The sequence below is a fragment of the Anomaloglossus baeobatrachus genome, chromosome 1, assembly GCF_048569485.1.
Source record: "Anomaloglossus baeobatrachus isolate aAnoBae1 chromosome 1, aAnoBae1.hap1, whole genome shotgun sequence".
NCBI lineage: Eukaryota > Metazoa > Chordata > Amphibia > Anura > Aromobatidae > Anomaloglossus > Anomaloglossus baeobatrachus.
Window position 1 is genome coordinate 724,383,464 of NC_134353.1, and position 21,179 is coordinate 724,404,642.

The following is a 21,179-nucleotide window of genomic DNA, read 5'->3' on the forward strand; positions in this document are numbered from 1 at the left end:
AATAGGTAGGATATGCAAAGACACCAGGGAGTACCATAGAGCAGATATGCTATGAAAAACCTCAGCTATGCACATGGCGTAACCACCTCAAATATAAAAATGGAGAAAACTTGGCTCTTTCTAGGATTATTCATTTTATCAATCAGTTGCCTCAAGCATAGCTAAACTTTGGTTATTTTTTTTATATATTTTCTAGTTCCTTAAATTCCTTCTAGATCATTGGGGATACAAAATCTAAGACCCCACCAGTTGCTTTAAAGGCCAGTGAGAAGTGCGCAGCTCAGGGGGGAAAATTATTCAGGTCCTGCCTTAGCCAGTGCTCCAAGGAAAGCACGGATTTATCAGAAGTCTGTAGCTGCCTGAGCACGCACACCCACTGACGTACGGATTCAATAGGAAGTGAACAACTGCTTGAGTACGCACAACTAGGGATGTACGAATTCAATATAAAGTCTATAGCTGCCTGAGCACATACATCCAGGGACGTACAGATTCAATAAGAAATGTACAACTGCCTGAGCGCGCACCTCCAGTGATGTATGGATTCAATAGAGAGTCTATAGCTGCCTGAGTACGCACACACCCACTGACGTACGGATTCAATACAAAGTCTGTAGCTGCCTGAGCACGCACACCCACTGACGTACAGATTCAATAGGAAGTGTACAACTGCCTGAGTACGCACAACTAGTGATGTACAGATTCAATATAAAGTCTATAGCTGCCTGAGCACATACATCCAGTGACGTACGGATTCAATAGAACGTCTATAACTGTCTGAGCGCGTACATCCAGTGACGTATGGATTCAATATAACGTATATACCTCTCTGAGCACGCACATCCAGGGACGTATAGATTCAATAGGAAATGTACAACTGCCTGAAAACGCACATCCAATGATGTATGGGTGCAGTACAAAACTTACATCTGCCTGAGCATGTACACAGTGACGTAAATATTCAATAGAAAGTCTATAGCTACCCAAGCAAGTGCATAGTGCAGAGTATGGATTCTACAGAAAGTCATTAGTTGCCTGTCACGATGTGACTGCAGGATAGCAAAGGACAGAGGCTTCTATACTGTCCATCACGCTAAGAAACCCTAGTATATCTCAGTTCTAAGGATTACCCATAATGGTGGAGATGTCTGAGTCCCATGCCTGGCTATTCTCCTGACCAGAGCTATTCCCCCCCCCGCCCCATCAGGGAAGCAATGGGCAGGAGTGTGATGGCAACCCAGATTTACACACACTGGGGGAAAAACAAACCTCAGACACACTGCAAACTCACAGGAACAAACAATAAGAAACTAAAGATAAAAGCAAGAGAAATAAGGCAGCAACAAAAGGACAACAAGGGTTAACATAACAACAGCTTAAAGCAAAAAAGCACTACAACCACCAGTAAAGGCCCAGTCACACTAAACAACTTACCAGCGATCCCAACAGCGATACAACCTGATAGGGATCGCTGGTAAGTTGCTAGGAGGTCGCTAGTGAGATGTCACACTAAGCGACGCTCCAGCGATCCCACCAGCAACCTGACCTGGCAGGGATCGCTGGAGCGTTGCTACACGTGAAAACATGCTGCGCTTGGTAACTAAGGTAAATATCGGGTAACCAACCCGATATTTACCTTGGTTACCAGCGCACACCGCTTAGCGCTGGCTCCCTGCACACCTAGCCACAGTATATATTGGGTTAATTACCCGATGTGTACTCTGCTACGTGTGCAGGCAGCAGGGAGCCGGCTTCTGCGGACGCTGGTAACCACAGTAAACATCGGGTAACCAAGAAGCCCTTCCCTTGGTTACCCGATATTTACCTTCGTTACCAGCGTCCGCCGCTCTCACACTGCCAGTGCCGGCTCCCTGTTCCCTGCACTCCTAGCCACAGTACACATCGGGTTAATTACCCGATGTGTACTCCAGCTACGTGTGCAGGGAGCAGGGAGCCGGCACTGACAACTGAGAGCGGCGGACGCTGGTAACGAAGGTAAATATCGGGTAACCAAGGAAAGAGCTTCTTGGTTACCCGATGGTTATATTGGTTACCAGCGTCCGCAGAAGCCGGTTCCTTGCTGCCTGCACATTTAGTTGTTGCTCTGTCGCTGTCACACACAGCGATGTGTGCTTCACAGCGGGAGAGCAACAACTAAAAAATGGTCCAGGACATTCAGCAATAACCAACGACCTCAGAGCAGGGGCCAGGTTGTTGCTGGATGTCACACACAGCAACATCGCTAGCAAGTTGTGCCTCAGCAGCGATGTTGCTAGCGATGTTGCTTAGTGTGACGGTACCTTTAGTCTTGATCAAACCACCCTTCCAAACTAGTATAGGAAAGTTATAGCTGGCACTAATTGAAGTGTCCAGCCAGCATATACAAGGGGCTGCTGAATCGTCTTTGGCGTTGTGATTTTTTGTTTGTTACTATGGTAACGAATGTTACATCACATGAAAGTTTTATGTGTCTAATATATGTTTTCAAAATGTTGTATTTGTTGCTTATGGCAACATTGTTCTACGCACACGGGAAAACAAAACGGCAGAGTCTAATGCAATATTCACAGCAACTGAGAGCAGAGGAGTGATAAAATTCTTGTTTCTGCAAGGAAAGTCCGGGAAGGATATTGATGGTGCTATGTTGCAGACATTGGGTGATCAGTATTCCACAGTTAAGAACTGGGTTATCAAATTTAAAATTGTTCACTTCAGCACCAATGATGAGAAATGTCCTGGACGACCAAGAGTGGTTGTTGTTGTTCCAGAGATTGTCAATGCTGTGCACAATCTCATACTGAAGAATCAATGAATTTCAGCTAAAGCAATAGCAGACATCTTGGGGATTTCCCGTGAACATCTTTGTGTCATTATCAATGAACATTTGGACATGAGTAAACTATCTGCAAAGTGGGTCCACAAATGTTTGACAACAGATCAGAGAAGCATGCGAGTGAAATCTTCCAGGTCCATTTGTCAGGGTTTCTGGACTGATAAGAACTTCCTGGATCGACTGGTCACTATGGATGAGATCTGGATTTATTTCTATGACCCTGCAAACAAGGAGTAGTCAAAAGAGTGGAGGCACAGTGGTTCTCCTCATCCAAAGAAGTTCAGGGTGCAAAAATCAGCCACTAAGGTGATGGCGTCTGTGTTCTGGGATAAGGAGAGTGTGCTGCTAGTAGACTACCTTCAAGAGGGTTCCACCATCAATGCAAGATATTGCATTGAACTTTTGGACCAACTGAAGGCAACTCTGAAGGCCAAAATGCGTGGCAAGCTGTCCAAAGGAATCTTCTTCCTACAAGACAACACGTCCGCTCACGCTGCACAAGCTACCACAGCAAAACTGTCAGAGCTGGGCTTCCAGCTGGTTGACCACCTACCTTATTCACCAGATCTAGCTCCCTCCGACTATCATCTGTTTCCAAACCTGAAGAAACACCTCAAGAGTACCAAATTTCACATCATTTCTGATGCCATGGCTGCTATGGATGCCTGGTTTAAGGCACAACTGAAATCCTTCTTTTTGCTAGGCTTACAGAACTTGGAATACCAATATAAGAACTGTGTTGACATTAGTGGAGCGTATGTGGAATAAATATAAAGTTTCATCATTCTATCTCGTTTCCTTCTGGGTAAAACCGAAGACTTATCAGCAGCCCCTCATATAAGAGGGGAGAGAATATGATTGACTCTCCGATAGCATGTGACTAAAGGAGATTAAAAAGTAGACCAGCAGAGATTAACTCTTGCTAGCCTGCCTATGAACTACCAGTATGTGGGTCGATGCCCGAGTCTCCCTGTGCTGATCAAAGACATCAAAAAAGTTAGAAGGCAGAGTACAAGAATCTGATGTTTCCACTGATCCTAATGCTACCATGACAGTCAGTGATGCTTACAAAAGCCTCCTTGTGACACTGCCTGAGGGCACACACAGCGAAACATGGATTCAGTAAAATTCTATAGCTGCCTTATTGCGCACACATAGCAAAATACGGATTTAATAGAAAGTCTATAGCTGTCTGAACGCGCACGCACAGTGACATACGGATTCAATTCAAAGTCTATTACTGCCTGAGCACACTCACACAGTGATATGCAGATTCAATAGCAAGTCTACAACTCCTTGAGTGTGCACACTCAGACGTACGAATTAAATAATGATTCAATAGAAAGTCTATAGCAACTTGAGCACGCACACCCAGTGCTATGGATTTAATAACAAAGTCTACATCTGCCTGAGTGCGCACACACAGTGATGTACAGATTCAATAGAAACTCTACAACTGCCTAAAAGCGCACATACAGTGATGTACAAATTCAATGGAACGTCTATAGCTGCCTGAGCATGCACGTGTAGGAGGGGGGTGAAGAGTGCCCACTCCTACATATGAAGTACCATGTTATTGAAAATCTAATGTATACAAAGCTGTAATCTACATACACAATTACCAGTTGCGGATGTAACCGTATCCCACAGTGCACTGCGGCAGTGTCAGTTGCGCAGCCACAGTTCGCGCCCACATCATAGCCATGGTAACCAGGGACAACAGTGCAGGGACAGCAGTGTGGGCTGAGTAAGCACAATTCTGTTCCCAGTGTAAGATCGTGCTACCCATAACACATTCCACATTCAGGTATAATGAGGCATTGGTGTTTGAAATCACACATTTGCAATGTCATGGAGGAGTAAGGAGGCGTGGCTGCGTATGTCCGCGCTTGCCTGACATCGCTATGGCTTCAGCAATGTTGGGGCGAGCAAGGAGACATGGCGGCCCTGACGATCACACATAAGGAAGCGTGCCCAGGTATGTCCACGCTTGCCTAACATTGCTGTGGCTACAGCAATGTTGGGGCGAGCGAGGAGACATGGCTGCCCTGATGATCACACATTTGTGATCTGACGGAGGAGAAAGGAGGCGTGCCCGGGTATGTCCACGCTTACCTGACATCACGAGAGAGAGAAAAAAAATAAAATAAAATAAAGAATTTATACATACACATGTATGTATAACTTTTGTATGTATAAATTACATACATATACATGTATGTATTATGTTTATCTCTCTCATACAACAGATATGTTGGAAAGTGCAAACAGTGGGACATGTCCACTGCTCCTGTCACACCACTAAGCATAGATTTTCATTTCACCGCACTACCGATGCGATAGCTTCGGGCCTATTTCTAGTGTGTATATAAATGTAAATGCAAGATGTAGCAGAGCTGAATTGGCATGGCGTTCGGTTCCACCTAACAGCCGCAGGTAGTATATGTTTTATGGTAAGAAAGGGATTTGATTATTATGTATGTTGTAAAGAAACTGTAAATAATGTGTAATGTAGAGGACTGGTCCCTCATGCTGTGTAGACGGCAAACATAGATATAGGGTTAAGGATATATATGGTAGTAATAATATAGGACAGTTAAATACTTTAGATAGAATGTCTTAGTTGTAACTATGGACCAGGAGTGGGGAGTCAGTGGTAGTTAGATAGTTAAAAGGATAGAACAGGGACACAGGAAGAGAAGCAAGATGGTTACCAGGGACACGGAGACATGAGGAAGGAGTGAGTAGAAGGTTTAGAAACACAGAGGAGTTTGTAGTCAGTGAAGTGGCAGGAGCTGCAGTATATAGACAGAACCCTGAGCTAGGGCAGGTCCAGGCAGGGAGGAATCCTCCTGTGTGTCAAGACCTCACCCTGTGGATGGGCTGTGGAGTGTCCTGAAAACGGTGGGACATCAGGGTGCAGCAAAATCGCCGGTGGGTCCCTGAACTGGTAAGGAGCTGCTACACTTTCTGAGAGCCCGAGTAAGACACTACAGCTGCAAGGAAAGGATACAGGGGGAGGATAGTGTCCAGGGTGAGTGCCAGGAAGAGAGAAGTTTCCCCCTAGGAGAGCAGACACAGCACAAGCAGTCTTAAGGGCCTGAAACAAGGAAAAAGTGTGATCTGCAATAAAAAAACGTTCCTGTTTGTTTACCAGAGACAGGCGTGTGCTTTATGTCACCCTCCCCGTTTATGATGAGGACCTCGCAGGTAAAGATGAAGGTAACACCGAACATAATGACTAATGCCTCATGTCCCAACTGAAGCACAACACAGATATACACATTTCATGAGGTTAGGGGAAGCACTGCCAGCCATCACCCGACTCCCCTCTTCAAGTGGCCCTGCGAGCAGGGTCACAGTTATCAAGATGGGGGCTGTGGATAGCCGAGGTGGAAATGTTGTGGGGGGCGCTGGCACTAATATGGTTTGCACTGTCGTGGGAAATGGTGGAACCCCTGCAAGGACCCTTCCGGTAGGCACTATATTTAACGTGCTACCCAAATTTGATGGAAGGAACATGCCGTTGTCTGATTGGATTTTGCAGCTGCACAGCGTACTAAAAGTTTATGGGATCGGTCCTGAGTTGGAAGCAGAAATTGCATTAATGGCTTTGGAAGGGGAAGCTCGCAGAGGTGTCTGCCTTCAGCCAGAAAATATGCGGAACAAGTTAAAAGAGCTACTGGCCTTCCTGGAAGAGATCTATGGGGAAACTGCAAGTACGGGTCATGTCCAGGAAAAATTCCTCTCTAGACTGGATCTCACAGAATGCAACGGCCCTACAGGAGGTGATGGCAGAGGAAGGAAGGCGGCCAGGTGGCCAGGTTAGAATCCATCAATAAGATACTCTGCAAACAGTTTGTCTTGGGGTTTTACAATACCTCGCTACGAAGGGCACTGTCAGAGCATGTCTGGGTGGACCCGACCCTCTCATTCCAGAAGATACTGGCAATGGCGGTGACCCAAACCTATGCCTCTAGGGTGGTAAACTACCATTCTGCAAATTCTAGTGGAAGCACTTCATCAGAGATGGTCCTTACTCAGGAGGGATAAAATTTTCAGGACTCCCTGACCAACATGCAAGAGAAATTGACTCGGTTAGTGCCAGACCGAGAGCAGCGACACCCATCGGACTGGACTGCCCTCTTGGTGAGTATTATAAAGGTCTTTTTTACGTTATACAGAGCAGCCTGGACACTTATATACAGCATATTAGAATACTATATATAAGGGCTTACTGGTGCTGGCCGCAGCTTATAAGGGAAAATCCTGGTGACAAAGTTCCCTTTAAAAGTTTTAGCATAAAAATAGATTTCTTCATCCAGTCAGGATTTCCTACATAAAATGAATAGAAGGCGTTAGTAAAAAAAAAATTGCGCTATCACTCTATATTGCTGATATAATTTGTAGTGAAATTCTCAGCGGGCTGTTTACAGACGCCGGATCCTATAATAAGTGACTCCGTGAAATGCGCAGCTAGAATCTTAAAGATGCAATGGGAGTAAAGGATTTTATATTTACCATTATACACATGACATAATGCCCACATAAAACTGGATTATTTTGTCTTAAAAAAGGAAATAGTTTTCTTCAGTAATTGTTACTGTATTTGTCCTTGACGTACATATGGCAGCCGTAACAACAACCCTGCACGCTACTGAAGGAGCATTTTGGCAAGAGACAAGAATAACCTGAGATGTTTCTTACATCCTTAGCAATTTTTCATCTTAAAGTCCTGTCTGATACCTTAGATAACATCCACCATAAGAGCAGCAGGATCTGCACTGAATAATAAAGGATCTCTAGCTTTAACGTTTACTGGCAGTAAACAGACACAGATGTTAATATGCAAAGGAAAACTTCCTCTTGCAACCCTCATTTAGGATGAAGTAGAAATACTGCCGGATTTTTACATATCTTTATAAAAGAAAACAACAGTGTATTGATTTTATTACGGCTACTTTTCTGAGCATTTTCAGGAAGTTGTTGCCTAGCAACACTTGAGATGGGAATTTCTCGGGGCCTACATTGCTAGATAGACGGCTAGAGTTACTATAGAGCAAGACATCGAAAACATCTTAAAAGGGAACCTGTCAGAAACTTTTAATCCCTCCACCCCCACCTAAAACCCTATAAAAGATAAGCCAGTCTACCACTGTTTGTTGTCTGGAAGTGCATCGGGGCGAGACCATGCACTTCAAGCTTCTCATCATCTCACTGTATTCCTGAACTAGCCGCACTCTTTCCTGGCTGATTGATAGGTTGATTGCTCTGGTACACGGCCACTGACCTGTCATCAACCAGGAAAGGGTGCATCTAGGTTAAAAATACAACATGGGGTGGAGAAGCTAAAAGTGCATCATCACGCCCCAAAGTACTTCAAGACACAACTTTAAGATGTGATTTCCCAGTGCTGGAGCAGTACTTTGGGTTGATAAAAATATCGACTAGCTTATTTTCTAAAAGACTACAGAGTCATATAAATGATTTGGAAGGGTTAACGTGAACCTGTCAGGTGCAATATGCACCCAGAACCACCACCAGTTCTGGGTGCATGTTGCTAATCCATGCCTAACCTTCCCTGTATCTAGTAGCATAGATGAAGAAATCTTTAGCAAAAGTATTTCTAAAGATTCTTTATAATATGCTAATGAGGCCAGGGACTAGTCACAAGGGTGTTAGTTCCCTTGGCTAGTCAGTCCTCTTAGCAAGGAAGCACGCCCCTGTGGGCATGCTAACATGCTAATGAATGCACAGTGTCAGACGCATGGTTGCTCTCACCTCTGCTGCCGTCGCTGGTTTTCGGCTCGGGGCGCATGATCAGTATGTCCCAGAACTTCCAGTCATGTGCATTTTGAAGCCAGGACGCATACACCCAGCTTCAAAATATGCATGACTGGAAGTCCAGGACTTCTGATCATGTGCACTGAGCCAAAATCCAGCATCAGGCACAGTGGCAGCAGAAAGAGGTGAGATTGACCATACTTATGATGCTGCACAATCATTAGCATGTTAGCACGCCCAAAGGGGCGTGCTTACATGCTAAGGGGGCTGACTAGCCAAGGGAATTAATGCCCTTGCAACTAGTCGCTGGCCTCATTAGCATATTATAAAGGATCTTTAGAAATACTTTTTCTAAAGATCCATTGTCAGCACCAATCACAGCATGTCAAATTGATTTATTTTTTCTTAAACTTTATTGTAAAACACTGTAATTGTCCAGATCCCTAGGGCAACGTGCAGGAATGCACTTAACTTGGTCACCAAACGATGCAGTGCAGTGATTTGAACTTGCAACGCCGTACATGTACAGCGGTTTGTATAAACTCCCTTTCACAGCGTCGTACAGGTACGGTGGATGTCGTGAAGGGATTAAAGGCATCATGTCAGGTCCCCAAACTGGCCAAAGTTGCTACTATAGAATTATATTTTAAATATCCTGCATTCTGATACGGTCTCTTAGTGGCACAAGATGTGTTTATCTTTTAAAAATAAAGTTTTTATGCCCTGCTCACCATACGCTAATTAGGCAGGACTAGTCTGGTGGGATGTCACTAACCACCAGACTAGTTCTGCATCCTCTAATCACAGCTCTCTGGGGGGGATTGACATTCTCAAAACAATCCTATCACATTACCACATGAGATTTCCAGCAGTCCTACCAAGAGGTGGATTGTATGGAGGATGTCAATAATGCCCAGAGAGGTGTGATCAGATGATCTGAGGCAGGACTAGTCTAGGACTAGCAATGTCTCCCCAGACTAGTCCTGCCTCATTAGTACATGCCGTGCAGAACAGCTAAAGTTCATGTTTTTAATAACATTGTAATTGTGAAACCTTATTAGAATACCAAATTTGGAACATACAAAGTTATAATAGCAGTCAGTAATTGTAAAGACTTCATAAAGTGTAACATCTATTATCTACGAAAATCTGATCACAAAAATTCAATGCTGAATTATAAGGGTATGTGCGCACGTTGCTTTTTACCTGCTTTTTACCTGCTTTTTTGCTGCTTTTTCTTCTGCGCTGTTTAATGCCAAAATGGATGTGTTCTTCTATTCAAGCAAAGTCTATGGGAATTTGGGTTTCTTGTTCACACTATGTTGTTCAAAATGCTGCCTTTTTGTGGCAGAACTTTGGTCAAAAACTCAGCTTTTCAAAGAAGCAACATGTCAATTGTTTTTGCCATTTGGGTTTTGCACTGCAAAGCTGAGTTTTTGACCAAAGTTCTGCCACAAAAAGGCAGCATTTTGAACAACATAGTGTGAACAAGAAACCCAAATTCCCATAGACTTTGCTTGAATAGAAGAACACATCCATTTTGGCATTAAACAGCGCAGAAGAAAAAGCAGCAAAAAAGCAGGTAAAAAGCAGGTAAAAAGCAACGTGCGCACATACCCTAAGACTCATTTGTGGGCAGGGATCTTCTAGCAGGCACCACACAAGGAATAATTTGCACGTAGTAAATATCTGTCTGCGGGTTGAACCACATGCAGAATCTGGTCGGAAGTCCTGTGATGTCAAAATATCAATGTAAAAACAGTCCATAAAAAATATCAGAGAAAATGATTAGGATTGGGTGCTACTGGCTGCAGACATCAAGGCTGTGACATGGTCAACCAGTATGCCTCAAGTCTCAGCATTTTCCCTGATACTTCCTTTGGACTGCTGTCTTTGATACTGTTTTTGAGCAAAAGCCAGGAGTGGATCAAGCAGGAAGGAGAAGGATAATCCCTTCTTTTATATTTAACATTCTTTTTAAATCTACATCTGGTTTAAGCTCCAAAACTGTAACAAAAACTGCAGTGGCGGTTCTCCAAAAAATGCCATGTGTGAAAGCGTGATGAGAAACTGTACTGCATGTGATTAGTAGGCCAGAGCTCAGTCGGTGTCTGGAAGTGGCCATTAAGTGAAGAAAACCAGAAAGTACACAAGATTCATGGCAGGTGGAGCTGAAAGGCAGAGGGACGCAATCTGTCCGAACAGGTGTAGTGTGATAATCACAAGGTTGTGCCGGGAACTGACAAATTTGGGGCTCTGTTTTGCCTGGCACAATCGGCCTAATGCAAGGCTGGAAGTTGGGGACAGGTAGGCCCCCAGCTCAGGCAGAGCGGCGTCACATCAGATCAGGTCTTCTAGCATACCAAGAAATAACTTAAAGTTGTTATTTGTATTCATTTATGGGGATAGAGCAGAGATTTAGCATGTGTGCTTCATATTGATAAAAAAACATTATGTAATATAATGTATTCGTGAGTTTGAGGGACATTGGAGGTTACAATTTGCTTATCAGTCTACTCTTTTCGGTTGAATGCCCCACACACATTTAGCACATTGCATTTTCATCTTGCACACATCAGAGAAAGAATCAGCATGTATTTTATGATTGACTATGTGTGCATACAGTCCAGAACAAAATGTCATATCTGCAACTGACCCTACCGCTAAGGATTCAACAATTGCTTGATTATGCTTAACTCTATATTAACATCTAAAAAAGCACCAGGAATAATGTAACTTGTTAAAACAGATCACTTTTTGATAAGAAGTCTAATTGTAGGTGGTTCACGACTTTGTACCCCAGGATTCAATTCAAGGAATCTCAACACTTTTAGCCATGGTTGTCTCAAGGTATTATCGCCATTTAATTAAAGGGGGCTTTACACGCTACAATATCGTTAATGTTTGGTCGCCGGGGTCAAGTTGTTAGTGACGCACATCCGGCGTCATTAACGATATCGCAGAGTGTAATACTTACCAGCGACCTTAGGTGACCTCAAAAATGGTGAAAATCGTTCACCATGGAGAGGTCGTCCCAAAGTCAAAAATCGGTAAGGGTTGATTAGCGTTGTGGTTCATCGCTCATGCGGCAGCACACATCGCTATGTGCGACACCGCAGGAGCGAGGAACGTCTCCTTACCTGCCGCCGGCCGCAATGAGGAAGGAAGGAGGTGGGCGGGATGTTACGTCCTGCTCATCTCCGCCCCTCTGCTTTGATTTGCCGGCCGCTTAGTGACGTTGCAGTGACGTCGCTGTGATGCCGAACGTCCCTCCCCCTTGAAGGAGGGATTGTTCGGCAGTCACAGCGACGCCGCCGATCAGATAGGTATGTGTGACGCTGCGTAGCGATAATGTTCGCTACGGCAGCGATCACAAACAATCGCATGCGCAACGGGGGCGGGTACTTACACGGTCGCTATCGCTAGAAATTGCTACCGATATCGCTACCGTGTAAAGCCCCCTTAAGTCTGTGACATTCTATTCATTTGTTTTTTCTCTTCTGTCTCTCTTCTCTCTAATTCTTGATGCTTTTTTTGTTTGATTATTTTATGGTCTATGTATATTATAGAAGAAGGTATTGTGATACGTGTGAGAATATCATTACTTGGAATTGTATTAGATAGGGAGGCCTTTCCTCCCGTTACAATCTTTATTCGAGTTATCATTTGTTGCATATGTGACTGTTCTATTGCTCAGTAAAATATATTGAGCAATAAAAACAAAGCACAGTTTGGACTTGGGAAATTAACAGGTGATTTTACTACATGAAAAGCATTGCCACTGGCATCAGGCTAAAAAAGGACCTTTCAGGTCAATCATTTACTTTGTTCATTAAAAACTGTGACATGTTTTGGGGATTGAGAACCAATTGCAAGGGCTGATTTGTAAAAAAAACAAAGGCCACAATTCATCAAGACTAGCGATGTTCACATTTCACGACCGAAAACCCCAGAAAGTGCAGAGGTTTAAATCATTAAACTGGTTATACTGCACCATTTTCTATAAAAATATATACCAATCTACTCAGCTCACACTGATCTATAACATGATCCCTTCAGATTGGACTGCATATGCATGGTGACAGGTCCTCTTTAATGAAGGGGTTCGCTAGAGTATAGTGAACCTAATACATTAAGTGGCGCATCTGTTCCCAGGCGTGTGCAACTGTGAGAAATGTACTACAGACGGGGACTTTAGTGGCGTAACTTATCATGGGTTTTAAGGGAAGAATTATGCCATTGTCCAAGGTGGAATAAAATCAATAATTTTTATTGACTCTTCTTAAAATAAAAGTGAACTATATTATATATAGACAACAAAAGGAACCATGCATGCATTTATATGCTTTGATCCATTATGGCCGTTAGTCAACTAAGGGTCACGATGACTTTAAATGTATTAGCGGATGGTTCCTCTTATTTTCTATGTCTGATATGGCTCACTGCTATTTTAAGAAAAAGTCATGAAAAATTATTGATTTTGTTGTATCTTAAATGCTTGTTTAATTTTTCTCTTGAATTACACTGGCTACAATACTGGCCATGTGCTCCTTGTTTCCAGAGTGATCTGATTGCAATTTGTCATAGAGAAATTATAAAATCCAGAAGAAGTTCCATAATTAACCAAGAACTTGTAATTTAACAAGTTACCTTTACATGACCCTTATGCAGCTGACCCTCTCCTTTGGGAAACAGATAATAAAGAGATAAAATATGTGAGCCCAGCCTCAGCTTGAATGTACAAGAATGTGGAGAAGTCTAGATTTATGACTGGTAGAGATAATAGCAGCAATTGAACAGAAAACAAGCAGAGAAATTCAATCCCTTTGTTTCTCTTATAAAAATTATGAAGTGAAGTTTTATGAACTGCATCAATCTAATGGATAGCAAAGTTATATATTTAGGAAAGATGATGAAATGGTGAACACAAAGCATGGTTTTGCATTGCTGAGCGATGGCCGGGGTCCCACCAAAAGAATATCGTCGAGAGATGTCAATATCTATGCCATGTTTCCTATCTATGAGCCGATAAAACCATGATAGAAAAGATGATGGTAATATCTCCTGCCTGGTACCTCCAGGGGCACAGATATCTTAAAAGTTGGATATCTCATAAAATTTTGGAGGGCTGAACATATCTCACAAACAGCCCCCACATGAGGCCACCAAGGGGAGGATTGAGATGGCTGTTCATTAATAAATACAGAAGTTTGAATTGACCCCTTGTTCAATGCCAGGAAGGTACATTGCCGTGTAGGATTGTTCCACGTTCCATTGGATTTCTTCCCTCCTTGCAGTGACATCAGGTTTAGTAATTTTCTTTTGTTTATCACTTTCATTTTAGGCTAAGTTCACACTTCCGTTGTTTTGCATCAGTCACAATCCGTAGCCTTGAGGAATTGCAGTATCCTGCAAAATTTTTTGCAGGAATGTTTCTCCCCATAAACTTTTATTAGTGACGGATTGCGACTGAAGATGCTGCATTGCATCCGCTGCGTCGCGGTCAGTCGATTTTTAACTGACCGCCGGGCGGGAGTAACGCAGCCTATAACGTTTTTTGAGCAGCGCGATCCGTAGGATTTTGCTGCGCATGCTCTCTCTGGCTCCCTGCCCCCGTAACCAGGATTTACATTGGGTAACCAAGCAATGCGCTTTGGTTAGTTACCTGATATTTACAGTGATTACGGGTGCAGGGAGCCCGCGCTAAGCTGGTATCCAAGATAAATATCGGGTAACCAAGCAAAAAGTCCTTTGCTTATACCCGATATTTACCCTGGATACAGTGTGCAAGGAGGCCGACACTTCCCCACTCGGCTCCGCCCCCTCCCGCACTCCGCATGTGTACGCACTCACACACACACACTCACACACACACTCACTTGTCCCCAGCCCTGCAGTTTCCGCGGTACTGAAGTCCTCAGCTCCACGGCCCCACTCGGCTCCGCCCCCTCGCGCTCCGCCCCCTCCCACACTCCGCATGTACACATGCATGTAGACACACACACTCACACTCTCACTCACTCACCTGTCCCCAGCCATGCAGACCGTGGCACTGACGTCCTCAGCTCCGCCCCCGAACTCCGCCCTCCGAACTCCGCCCCCCGAACTCCGCCCCCAGCACACAACGGAGTCCGACAATGAAATTCTTTCTTTGTCATCCGTTATCATCCGTTGTACAACGCATCAGTCACATGCGTCAAGCAATGCATGTGACTGATGCAAAACAACGGAAGTGTGAACTTAGCCTTATGTAATTGTACATGTTGAATTGTTTTGTTCACCTTTGTAACATCTTTTGTATATTTTTATGAACACTGGCTACTTTCATATGAAATATAAAAAATGTAATAGCTTTGTTACTTTTACTCTATAAATTGCATCCCTGAAATCCATACGCTATCTGTAACAAGTGTCCAATCAACCTGTAAAGCTATTGGTGGAGGCAGCTAGAGGTTACCATATATACCTCAGTGCAACAGTGACTGTTCCGAGATGTATATATATTCCATGCTTCGTTCATTAATCTTTGGTTAATTGTGTTAATGTCCTGATGATTCACGGCAGCAGAGTCCATGACACTTTTGTTTCAACATTTAGCATGAATTTTGAAGGGCAGACATGGGCATGCCTAATCCCACTCATACTATGTTAACATTGATGTAGCTAGTTGGGGCTGACGTATCAACAACAAATACTGTAATACTTTTACACAATTTTGAATTGTGCAAAAATATTTATTAAGATGTTTTGTGGTAGAATTCTGGCATAAACACTTTAATGAATTGACCCCATAGTTTGTGAGTTTCGTGTAGTCAGGAAATCAGCACTTCACACCTCTCCACTCCTTATAGTGATTGCTAGGTAACTGTGTATGCGGATACCTTCAATGTATTCATCTACAACTGCCTTTGTCAGATACAGTCATTGTCAAAAGTGTTTGCGCCCTTGAAATTTTTCCAGAAAATGAAGTATTTCTTCCAGAAAGGTATTGCAATTACACATGTTTTGTTATACACATGTTCAGTTTTTTTGGAAGTACTGGAACAACAACAAAAAAACTGACAAAAAAAGGCAAATTGGACATAATTTCACAAAATACTCCAAAAATGGGCCAGACAAAATTGTTGGCACCTTTCCAAAATTGTGAGTAAACAACTTTGTTTCAAGCAACCAAAGGTGAGTTTGAATGTGATGCTCATTCAAACTCACCTTTGGCAAGTAACAGGTGTGGGCAATATGAAAATCACACCTGAAACCCTGCTTATATAGTATAGTTACTTTTTTGTTGTGCTCAGTCTTGCCATGGTGTATGACCTGTGATATGAAACTATTTACCACAACCTCACTTTTGCAATAGAGTTTGTCTATTTCTCACCCAGTTTTACGCCTCCTACACAGCTGTTTCTGTTTCAGCTAATGACTCCATTTCATCCTACATATAATAATGATAATCATTATCACGTGTTCGGTATAATCAGTTTCTCATACACCTGACCATAACTCTACAAAACCCTTGACTTTGTGCAAGTGTATCTACTGTAGAAGAATTGATGCTGTTTTGAAGGCAAAATCTGGTCACACTAAATATTGATTTGACTTAGATTTCTGTTTTGTTCAATCACTTTGCATGTTGTTAATTAATAAATATAAACTATTAACACTTCTATTTTTTTAAAGTATTCATACTTTGCAGATTTTTCTCTACACATGCCCAAAACATTTGCACACTACTGTATATATCTTAACAAACACTGGTGATAGACACAGAAGAGCGCTCACCTGGGTGGACTTGTGGCTTGGTATAATTTCCATGAACCTGTGTTAGACAAAAGGCATCAGAGTTAAAGTAAATCAAATATAAAGGACAGAAGGTCCAATAATAGTTATTAATAATTACAGTAAGTGCAGTTTTACGAGGATGGCTTTCAGCAACTTGGCAATAAATACACACTCAAAGACCCACTCTATATTTAATCAAAATTTAGGAATATAACTGAGATAGCAAATAGGTGAAATTCTGGTAACAAACAGCACGTGGCTCAGAGACACATACACTCAATGGCACGCATTTTGGAAAGGACATTCTGTTGAGAATTACATGACTCTTCCGGGGAAACTGCAATATATCAGGACTTGATAGCCACTTCTTAAACTTCCTCTGGCTTCTTTTCCTGTGATTAATCACTGCATATTACAGCTGGAATTTTTTCTGTTAAGTGTATGAGGGAGATGGGTTTTCAAAGACTGAAACGTTCAATGAACACAAAAATGTGAAGACCTTCTACAACACCCATAGGATTTGTAACAAACGACTGAAAATGATTAGAGACATTCATTTCATAGCAGTAGATCATTTTATCATTTTACGGGTTGGACCAGGAGTTAGACTTGATTTTTCTTGCTGTTTATCTACACCAGGATTGGGCAAACTGCGGCACATGGGCCACATCCGGCCCTCTGGCCGTTCTAGTTTGGTTCGTGGACTGAGACAGCCGAAAGGCTGAAAACAGTCGACCATGGCTTGCAGCATGCCCTCCCCCTGCTGCCCTTCTGCCGACGCTTGCTTTGCAATGTCATTGCTATTTGCAACACATTGGTGGAGGAGGAGTCAAATGGCTCTGTCTTCAACCAATCAGCATGCAGCACTCCAAACACGATGACATCCCAACATCGTGTGTGCTGTGTGAAGTGTCAGTGCACTGGAGGCCAGAGCAGAGTGACAGGAGAATGGTAGCGAGGTGAGTATGTGGTGAGTTTTTTGATGAGTATGGGATGTTTGCATGTACTTAGGAGGCTGTGTGGGAACACATAATGTGTATAGGGGGCCATGTGGTGGCTCAGAAATGAATAGAAGAGGCTATGTGGGGGCTCAGAAATGTACAGTATGTAGGAATGTAGGAGGCTATGTGGGACTCATAATGTACATAGAAGGGCTGTGTAGGGGCTCATATTATATATAGGAGACTATGTGAGGGCTCATATTGTATATAGGAGGCTATGTGGTGGCTTATAAAGTACATATGAGGCTATGTGGGGTTTATAATGAATATAGGAGGCTACTTGGGCCTCATACTGTATTTAGGATGCTATGTGGAACTGACAAATGTATAAAGGAGACTATATCGGGCTCATATATTGTATATAGGAGGCAATCTGAGTGCTAATACTGTATATAGGAGGCTATGGGGCTCATACTTTATATAGAAAATTATGTAGCTCTCATAATGTATAAAGGAGGCTATGTGGGGCTCAGAAATGTATATAGAAGGCTATATAGGGATCATAATGTATATAGTAGGCTCTGTGGGAGCTCATACTATATAGAGGATGCTAGGTAGGGGCTCATACTGTATATATGAGACTATGTGGGGCTCATACTTCATATAGGAGACTATGAGGGGGGCTCATAATGTAAAAAGGAGGAAGTGCTGGGCTCATACTATGTAGGAGGTTATGTGGAGCTCACAATGTATATAGGAGACTATGTGGGAGCTCATACTGTATATAGGATGCTATATGGGGGATCATACTGTATATATGAGGCTATATGAAGCTCAGAAATGTATACAGGAGACTTTGTGGGTCTCATAATGTCTGTAAGAGGCTATATGGGGGTTCATAATGTATAAATGAGGCTATGTTGGGCTCAGAAATGTATATAGGCGCTATGTAGGTCTCATAATGTATAAGGAGGCTATGTGGGGCTCAGAAATGTATATAGGCACTATGTGGGTTTCATAATGTATATTGGAGGCTATGTGGGGCCTTACACTGTATATATGATGCTATGTGAGGTTTATAATGTATATAGGAGGCTATGTGGGAGCTCATAGTGTATATAGGAGGCCATGTGGGGGCTCATACTGTATTTAGGAGGCTATGTGGAGCTCATAATGTATATAAAAGGCTATGTGGGGTTCATAATGTATGCAAAGACCATATGGGTGCTCACATTGTATATAGATGGGCTATGTGGGGGCTAACATTGTATATAGAGGGGCTATGTGGGGACTCATGCTGTATGTAGGAGGCTGTGTGAGGGTTCATACTGGATGTCAGCATACTTAATTCTGTTCAATATTAAATTATACAATTAATATTAATATAATATAATAATTATAATTAATATGTTAATATTAATATTGAGCATAATTAATTTCAACCTATTGGTTCACACCGGTCATGGTTTTTCATGTGGATTCCACATGGACCCCCCTAAAAAAGCATTAAATAATTGCAAAAAGAAGGACTATATGCACTGCAATGTAAAAATAACTTGCTATGCATGTGTTCCATCTTTTGTAACTTCTTTTAACCTCTACAAAGTCCCAAAGATTCAAAGCATTAAAAGAAGTGACCAGTCCATTCTTCTGGCAGCTTCCAATTGGAAGTTGCTCACTATTAATATAAGCAATAACTAAAACACTAGCAGCAAAACCACCACAAAAGAATTTAGAGAAGAAGTCGAAGAAGACGCCTCAGGAAAAACACCACTGGCGTTTCCTCAAAGCGGAAAAACGTTTTTGCAGAGAGACATATGAAAATTGTTGTGTTACCAATGATTTTACCATATTTATGAAACTGTTTTAAGACTACAAATAGAAATCAAGAATGCTTTAAAGGGAATGTGTCATCAGAAAATTACCTATTGTTTAAATCAGGTTTTTATGCTAAATGTGTTTTTTTTGTATGAAAATAAAAAAAGAATCTTGCAAATTTTACACTGGCCTTTGGGGCTTTATTAGACTCTAACTTCCTTATGTTTCAGGAAACAATACATGTACATAGCCACAGTAGTCGGATCCAGACCCTGTTGTATGTAATTGTCAAATAACCTTATGCAAAAGTCATTTTGAAACAAAGTCAGGTGTGACATCTCCAAGTGTGATTGGGGGATTCTGTGTTATCAGCGGTGTATAGAAGTGTTTCCTGTCATTGTAATCCTGCCTTTAATAAAGCCTTGCTGTAAACTCTTCCTGAAAGAAAAGGAAATATGAGTAGGGCTGAGCAAACCCAGACTGTAAAAGTCTGGATCCGCGCGGTTTCAAAGATGCCCGGGTGCCGGACCTGGGCCCGGGATTCCAGGTGTACGATCCAGAATCGGCACTGGGGAAATTAAAGGAAAACTAAAGAAAAGAAGAATTAAGCGAGCGTGTCATACTTACGGAGACTCGGTGTCATGGCAGAAAACTGCTTCCGGGTCGCGCATTCACTTCCTGTACTGCACAATAAGCTCATCGCATACACACAGCTTTCCGTGCTTTCCCCACCCACTGGCCGTCCTGTCGTCTGTGGTTGGTTGCATTCAGACGCACCCCCAGCCTGTGACAGTGCCTGCCTGCAGTCATTGCTCATCGCGGCTCAGTCATTGACTGCACTCACAGCCGGTGGTCTTGTTCTATGGCCGCTCGCTGTGAGATGTAGCAGAGCTGGAAGCAGCATGGGACCTCGTGTGGATTACGCCGGACCTGGAGGGGTGTTTGGAGTTAATAAAGTGGTGAAAGAGGGTGTGTTTTTGTATTTTATTCTAAAGAAAGGATTTTTTCTGTGTTTGTAGTTATTTACTTTCATTTACAGGTTTGTGATGCAGGTATCTGATAGACGCCGGTGCCTTCAATAACCTAGGGTTTAGTATCAGCTGTGTGCTAACTTTAACTCCTGCCATTTCCCCGATTGCCACCGCACCAGGGCAACGGGAAGAGCCAGTAAAGCACCAGAATTGTCACATCTAATGGATGCGGCAATAATGGGTGGCTGCGGGCTGAGAATACCAGCCCCCAGCTGGCTTTATCTTGGCTGTGTATCAAAATTGAGGGGGGACTGCATGTTGGGGGTTTTTTTTCTAATTATTTATTTAAATAAAAACATTTTTAAAAAAGCTGCATGCGATTTCTCTTAGGCCAGAGTCAAGCTTGCAAAGGACTCGCGTGAGTCTCGCGTCGCATCACCCGACACAGTTGCAAACAGGAGCGGGTCGGCCGTTGTGTTTCTATGTACCTGCACGCTCATGTTTGGAGAGTGGCAGGCCGTGCCGGGTGATGTTATGCCACACTCACACGAGGCTCGCATCGCATCACCCAGAACAGCCGCACACTCTCCTGACATGAGCGGGTCGGCTGCATGTGTTTCTATGTACCTGCATGCTCATGTTTGCAGAATAGCAGGACGTGCCAGGTGATGTCATGCCAGACTCGCATGAGTCTCGCATTGCATCACCTAGCACAGCTGCACACTCTGCTGACAGGAGAGAGTCGGCCGCATGTGTTTCTATGTACCTGTACGCTCATGTTCGGAAAGCGGCAGGCCGTGCCGGGTAATGTCATGCCAAACTCACACAAGTCTCGCATCGCATCAACAGCACAGCTGCACACTCTCCTGACAAGACTGGGTCGGCCACATGTGTTTCTATGGAGCTCCACGCTCAATTTTGGAGAGTGGCAGGCTGTGCTGGGTGATGTCAAGCCAGACTCACATGAGTCTCACATCGCATCACCCGGCACAGCCACACACTCTCCTGACAGGAGCGGGTCGGCCGTTGTGTTTCTATGTACCTGCACGCTTA

General features: G+C 43.1%; 1 protein-coding gene across 2 annotated transcripts in view; it reads right to left on the reverse strand.

Moving 5' to 3' along the window:
• ADGRD1 (adhesion G protein-coupled receptor D1) overlaps positions 1-21,179 on the reverse strand; it is a 1,069,475-nt gene that overhangs the window by 1,025,105 nt on the left and 23,191 nt on the right. For both annotated transcript variants that reach the window (XM_075341810.1, XM_075341809.1), the window contains exon 2: positions 16,397-16,433. In XM_075341810.1, coding sequence (XP_075197925.1) covers positions 16,397-16,433 — 37 coding nt within the window. The remainder of the gene's footprint in view (positions 1-16,396; positions 16,434-21,179) is intronic.